Source organism: Triticum urartu, chromosome 7A (assembly GCF_056163025.1).
Source record: "Triticum urartu cultivar PI428250 chromosome 7A, HENAU_Tu73, whole genome shotgun sequence".
Taxonomy (NCBI): domain Eukaryota; kingdom Viridiplantae; phylum Streptophyta; class Magnoliopsida; order Poales; family Poaceae; genus Triticum; species Triticum urartu.
In genome coordinates, this window is record NC_141879.1 from 576,846,360 (window position 1) to 576,853,327 (window position 6,968).

General features: G+C 48.8%; 1 protein-coding gene across 1 annotated transcript; it reads left to right on the top strand.

The window, feature by feature from the left end:
- The first annotated feature begins 5,710 nt into the window (after positions 1-5,710).
- Positions 5,711-6,652, top strand: LOC125524892 (phytosulfokines 1-like). The gene is made up of 2 exons (XM_048689925.2): positions 5,711-6,017; positions 6,339-6,652. The coding sequence occupies exons 1-2, from the start codon at positions 5,862-5,864 to the stop codon at positions 6,459-6,461; spliced, it is 279 nt and encodes a 92-aa protein (XP_048545882.1). The 5' UTR covers positions 5,711-5,861; the 3' UTR covers positions 6,462-6,652.
- The last annotated feature ends 316 nt before the right edge of the window (positions 6,653-6,968 follow it).

Genomic DNA, 6,968 nt, shown 5'->3' on the forward strand with positions numbered 1-6,968 from the left:
CTTCAAACATATATCTGCGCCTTGCCATATTAATAATACCATATCTGTGGTCAAAATACGAAATTATGCATGACAATTTAAAACAGATCATTTGTAAAAGAAAATAGTTTGGACTTTGGAAAGCAGGACATCGTGGAAGTAGGAATAATTTCAGTACCCTCTGACCCTAAATATTTTCCACTTATTCGGCCTAATTTACCAAGTAATGCGACAAAATTACATCAGTACTTCGGGGTAGACCAGTCAGGTAAGAAAAAATAACCTCACGTTAGGGTTGTGTTTCCTCTCGGCGGCGCCTCCGCCATCGTAGAGAACTCCCCTTCCCTGCCCTCTTTCTTCGTCGATCTGAAGCCCCCGTGCTCGTGGTCGCCCGGATAGGAGAATTAGGGTCTCCCCGCCCGCGGATCTCACTTGTCGGGCAAGAGATCATGGATAGTTCGGCATCTAGCTCGGGCAATGTCGAAGAGATGATGAAGAAGCTTGGCTTGACCGAGGACAGTCTGGAGGATGTGATGATGTGCGATGAAGACCTTTTTAGGGCTCGACATTGCCAGAGGTAAGCTTCGTCAGGCCATTGCTCACTACTGTGGAGACAACAAGGCTTGTCAAGAATGTCATCGCTGAAGGCTTTCTTCCGCAAAATCCATTCCTTCTTTTGCACGGCTCCTTTCTTCCCTCGACTGATTGCTGCGACCAAGTCGACTCCACTGACTCCATCGTTGTCCAGCTGTCGGCGTTTATTCTTTCCGCCCTGTTTGTTATGATTATTCTGTCCTTTTTGAGCAGTCCTCTGCCCACGGTGTTCACCCTGCCGGATCTTGTCATCCTCTTCTCCGTTTTCATACTGGTTGGCTATATCTATCAACTGGCGCATGGAGGTAAGCTTTGTCCTGAGTTTCAACTTAAGGTGTGTGTACCTCACTCCCTGCTGAAAAGCACGGATGGCCCTATCCTCCGACAAGCCTTCCATGGAATTGCGTAATTGGGTCCATCTTTGGATGTACTCCTGAATGGATTCCTTTGGTTGTTGGACACAGATCATCAGCTCTTGGTACCCTCCGGGACACTTGTAGGTGCCCTCGAAGTTCTCGAAGATGATCCCCTCAAATTCCCTTCAGCTATGAATGCTATATTCAGGCGGATTCTTCAACCAAGCTTTGGTTGACCCCTCTAGGTAAAGGGACGGGTTGCGCATGACTACATTCTTGTCACCTCCTCCAATTTGGACAGCAACAAGGTAATCGGCCATCCAAGTTTCTGGGTTGGTGTTTCCATCATACTTCCCAATACCCGAGGCCATCTGGAATGGCTCAAGAAAGAGTGTCGTTCGTATTTGTCGACTGAAGCGCAATGGGCCCGAGGATCCCAATCCACTCAGCCTATCGTGCTCGTCCGCGTGGCGTGCAACCCGAGCGCGGGCCACTCGTCTTAGTGCCAAGATCCCGTGTGTGTCACGTTGTTGTTTGTCTCGGTGCCTGGGGTACTCGTCCCTACGCCTGGGAGAACCCTCATGGCACCGAGGGGGGTCTTCACGTTTGCGGGGATGTTCATCCCGCCCGCGTGGCCAATCATCCCGCAATCGGGGTGAACTATCCCGACCACAAGGTGAATCATCACGACTGCGGGGATGCACATCCCGGCTACATGGAGAGTCACTGCAGCGGCGGGGAGGTGACCCGCGTTGCCACGGTGGAAGCATGTCCCACCCTTGCAGCTCATTCTTGTGCTTGAGAGGGGACTGATCATCACATGACACATGAGAATCATCCCTATGTCGTGGAGAATAATCATCATGCCGCCACCAGTGGTCCTCCTGCCAGATAGGGGATCGAGTTTACCTTCCATCCATCCGAGTGGTGGTCCTGTGGCTAGCGCTCTAGGGATGATGTGACGATGCCAGGATGGGAACTTGGATCTCCGCCCCACCTACCCCCCAGTATCCGACTGCGGGACGCCAGCCGGTCACAAGATTGTGATATGAGCTCGTTCTGAGCGACTGCCGCCTTCAGGAAGGTGGGCATTGTTGAATGCCATATGCGACAACTCCATCACCAGGTTGCCGGATAGCATCAGCCAGCCTGGTCTCTACACGGACATTATTAATCGGGGTTCGAAGGATTTGGAGGTTGCTTGGGCCTCCGACTACGAAGTTATTGTTCAAATCCCGTCCTCTTCGGATGACTGAAGGGTCATTGGGGCGTTGTGGCTGACTGTTGTCCAACATTTCCTTCTCGCAGAGGATCAGGTTGTACTCAATTTGAGCCAGCCAGGCGCACTCTGCCAGTGTCTCCTGACGTGCGGCCTCAAGGGCCCTTTTAGCCAGTGAATCACCTGGAATGGGGGGTGTGAAGGATCCTCTCGGCCGCCTCCTGTTGTTCTCGGGTGGCTGGGTCCTTATCAGCTGCGTCCCCCTCCAAACGTTGTGCTCGGGTTGGCCATAGTCTTATTACCACGAATCGGCTCTGGCGTTGGCATGCTAGCCATGAAGGCTTCTGCTATAGAAACATGTGATCCACAACTCTCTTCTCCCTCGAAGGCAGACTCCAAGAAAGGATAAATGGATTCAGATTCCATCATGCCCATGATTCTGCTCGCAAGATGATGTAACTGAGGACGAGATTTTCTGAATCGCTTCTAGTGACGCCGACTGGTATGATGATGGGAGCTGCAAGGCCAACACTCCCGAGTCGGTTGCTCGGTAGTGGATGCTCCTGCGAGTTGGTAGGCCGACACTGTTCAATGCGGCATCGGGATGTCATGTCGAACCGTCAATGGGGGACTCAAGGACCCCAAAGCGAATGTTGCCAGTTAGAATCGATGACGTCGAAGCCAAACGTACCATATCATCGTTAGACGCTTGCCCCACGGTGGGCGTCAACTTTCATGGATGTAAACCTGACAATACTACGGGGTATAAATGTAGTGGAAAACGTATCTAGTGAACGATGAGGTCGGGAGTACGCTCAAGGATTTATACAGGTCCAGGCCCTCTGTCGTGGAGGTAATATCTTACTCCTGTGATGCTCTTTTCTCCTGGCATAAGGTACAATGTGAGTTTGTACAACCTTCAACTCGGGGCTTTCCTAGTCACTTATATAGAGTGCACCAGGTAGGGGTACATAATGGAATGGTATTAATGCTATTCATCGCCTTTGGTGTGGCCGACTATTTCATGGCATTTACTACTGGTAACTGTCGTATTTAACTAGATTATTCCACTGTTGGGTAACTTCCACTATTATGACATCGTGGCCGAGACATATCCTAGGTAGCCACCGACTGATGACATAGCCGACTACTCCCTTTGTCTCCGGCCGAGTGCCCGGTGGTCGATAGTCGGGTGGCTTGGTATCCAACTATTGGGACTTAGTGTGGTCTCATGCCATCCTCCTTTTCTTTGATGGGCCAACGATTGAGCCCCTTGGTCCATTGCTTTCTAGACCGTATTTTATACGAGACTTGGGCCACTAAAGGGCCAATCATATACTTGGGCCTACCCCATTTTTGTAACCCTGACAACCGAAATAGGAACCGATTTTTTTCGGTTTCGGTTCCGATTCTTTCGGTTCGGTACATCGATTCTTGGTTAATATGCCCATCCCTACTGGCAGCAGAAGGCCATCGTGGGCTAGATTTGGCAGGAGGACGACATGGAAGTTGAGTACGGGGCCACCAGATCGGAGTCAGAAACCATCGAGGTGCCCGCACCACCGCCACCACCTACCGCCGCCTCGTTGCCCCTGCGACCGAGGAGGACGACCAGTACCTCCTGACACCGCTTGATATACCAGGCATCCACCCACCAGTCGTAGTCGCCGCCACGGAGTCAGAGCACCTCGAGGGAGGCCGAGGGTGCCAGATCCTCGCCGCCACCTTTCTTGGCGGCCGCACAACACACCGACGACGCCTAGGGTTGGCTGCCTGAGTCGCCCCTGTCGCAGCGACGTGGGGGCGAGAGGGGGTGGATCTGAGTCTCATAGTTGTAGTATTAACATATGAAATCTTGCAAAGAAGCTTTTCAAAATATTATCCTCCAGCTGAGCTAATCCAAACGAGGATCCACATTATGAGCTTTAAGCAAAATGAGAATGAGCATCTTGCTCAATATAGTGAGTACTCATCAGTCTCACCGTGCCTTGGTTATGCATCGAAGAATAGCAAGATGAGGATGAACATCTTGCTCAATATAGTGAGTACTCATTTGCTCCGAGTGTTACAAATTCGTAGGTAGTCACACGTGACATTGTCATAGCATGGCATGCATGCATGCATCCGCGCGTGCAGGATGCATAGACATGTGCTAAACCGGTCCCCCGTGGGAGAGCACGGCGGCCGGTTCCCGACGACGGCACCCCGCAAGCCAGCTGCAAGGAGATCCATGGAAGGGAATGGAACCACCAGCTCCATCGCGCACAGTGCCATAGCCTACCTGCGTAAGGTTCGAGGTTTGACTTTGCACGGGCGGCCCATTGATTAGCCTCTCGGCGCGACGCTCCCGATCGACGCAAATCAAATCAGGCGCGGCGTCCCACACCATTTACGCTTCGCTTCTCGTCTTCCTCGCTCGTGTCTCCCGTCGCCCGTATCTCCACCTGGTCAACCACATTGTTTTTCTTTTTACAGTGCCTTGGACGTGTGGTGGGCGTTGGTCGGCCAATGAATCACACTGTTGCAGAGTCAACATTCACAAACGCTACTGTAGTCAAGTGTTTTTTTTACACAAATGTGAGCACTGCTGGGTCATTTTTGAACGTCTAAAAACATGGCTAAAGTGTTTTAGAATTGAGGAGTAAACAAAACCGACAGCAAATCAATGGCTACAGTTTCAACTACTCGCCCCCGAATAAGGCTGGCCATAGTGGGGTAACATAACTAGTATCATATACTTGGGACTCGCAAACATGCTTATGTGGCAGGAAATTAAAGAAAAAAGAGAGGATCATAGTAACATAGGTAGATACCATAACATAATAAATGTTATGTTACTATGTGTCATGCATGGCAATAAATGAGACCACCTATGATACTACTTTATGATACTATGCACTATGAATGTAGTATCATACACTAGTATCATATGCATGATACTAGTATATGTTACTCCGAGTGCGGCGTTGCAGAGGCCGGGCTCCATTGAGCCCGTTTTGCCAAAAAAATTCAAAATATACTTAAAAGTTTCAAAAAATATCAATTTTTTATACAAATACATATGCATGGTTGTCAAGTAGGTAAAAAGTTTCATCATGTAATTCAGTTATTTGCGTGCTACACAAAAAAATAAATATCTGACATAAAAACAACAAAGATATAGCCTATATTAATCTGTGTATTTATCTTTTTCATATACACTACATGAAAACATATATGTTCATGAAATTTCATACGTGTATAATACAAATACACATGTATGTATAGACTTTTTTTCAGATTTTTTCAATGTGTGAAAATACTATTTTTGCTGAAAAAAAAATAAAGAGCTATGTGGAGCTCGGTCTCTACAATGCTTTTTCGATGTTACTATGACCAGCCTAATGTTTGCAAAATGTGAGTATATATATGAACAAAGCGGCGACACGAAGTACTGCCGGGTGGACGGGCTGTCGGGCCATTTCAGCGCCCCAAGGAAGGCGGCACACGCATCAAACTTCGGTTTTACTACTGCTGCTACAGCATCATCACAACCGAGCCAGTGCATGCGCATTGCGCACGTAGCTGTTTCCCCAAGAAACTCGACGCCTCTCCCGTTGCCTATAAATAAGTTCTTCCTGCTCATGTGTTGACCATCGTAGCAGCAGAGAAGCAAAGGAAGAGAGATTAGAAGAAGAGCAACGGTTCCCCTCTTTCCTGAGAGAGGATCGACGATGCATCCAAGAAGCGCGGCCACGGTGCGGCTCTGCCTTGTATGCCTTGCTCTCCTGCTGCTGACCCGAGATGTCCGCTCCAGGAATCTCGTAGGGGCGGTGGTGCAGAAGGAGAGGCACAAGCAGAGCCATGGCGGCCACGGCGGAGCCACCCCGGTGAGCAAACGACTTCTCTCTGAACCATTTCCGTAGTTGCTTTACAAGCACGCATGCAGCATGCATATGCGTTGAGAACAGCATAAGTATGTTATATACATATTCTTCTTGTCTCTGTTGCCCGGAGCAGCAACACCATTCTTGATGCGATGGTAACCACATGCTGACATGCATGCATCCTCATGCTTCTTGATTATCTAGGCAAGCATATATAAACATGCAAGTTGAGTGTAGTATAGCTGTATAACTCTTTTTTTCCTCCCCAGATGCTCTGCAATCTGTTATAACTGATGTGCTCGTGTAATCTTGATCGAGCTGCAGGAACCGCCCGTTGAGGAAGGCAGCGACGCAGGTGCCAAGAGGGGACAGCTGCAGCGTGATCCGACGAGATGGGAGGAGATCCACACGGACTACATCTACACCCAAGACGTCAAACACCCGTGACACTATGAGTCGCTCGTGTTTAGTAGTAGTACTAGCTCCTGGGGTCGTTTGGACAAGACGGATTAGTCTGGGATTTGTCCTTCAGTTTTGGGCCTTTGAGCCAAATCACAAACTAATCCCTCCTCTGTTAGAAGCATGTAGTCAGTGGTGCACTGTATAATTACTTCAGTCTAGCTTTGGCACACCCTTTATTTACTTAGTTAATTATTATATGTATAATTACTGGTACAATCCTGGTAAATTTGGCAGGCGATGTTGCCCTTTCAGTGGATGCACAGATCTTAAAGCACATCGTTCAAGACTTGACCTGTGCAAAACCAGTGAAAACTTCTGTGTTTTAGTAATAACAGTACTACTACTCAGAATTGGTGTAAAGTTATTTTTCGTGCGAAGCAGAAATCATGTGATTAATTTACAAGCTTTCTCCATTTCTGAAATCATGTTAAACGCGAGAGCTCCTAGTCTAGCTTCACGCGAGACAGATTCGCAGCTCTCCACTTAAGGAGC

Bases quoted from the DNA above. Each gene is read 5' to 3' on its own strand.
- LOC125524892 (XM_048689925.2), top strand. From the start codon at position 5,862: ATGCATCCAAGAAGCGCGGCCACGGTGCGGCTCTGCCTTGTATGCCTT. The intron at 6,018-6,338 runs GTGAGCAAACGA...ATCGAGCTGCAG, and splicing joins GCCACGGCGGAGCCACCCCG to GAACCGCCCGTTGAGGAAGG.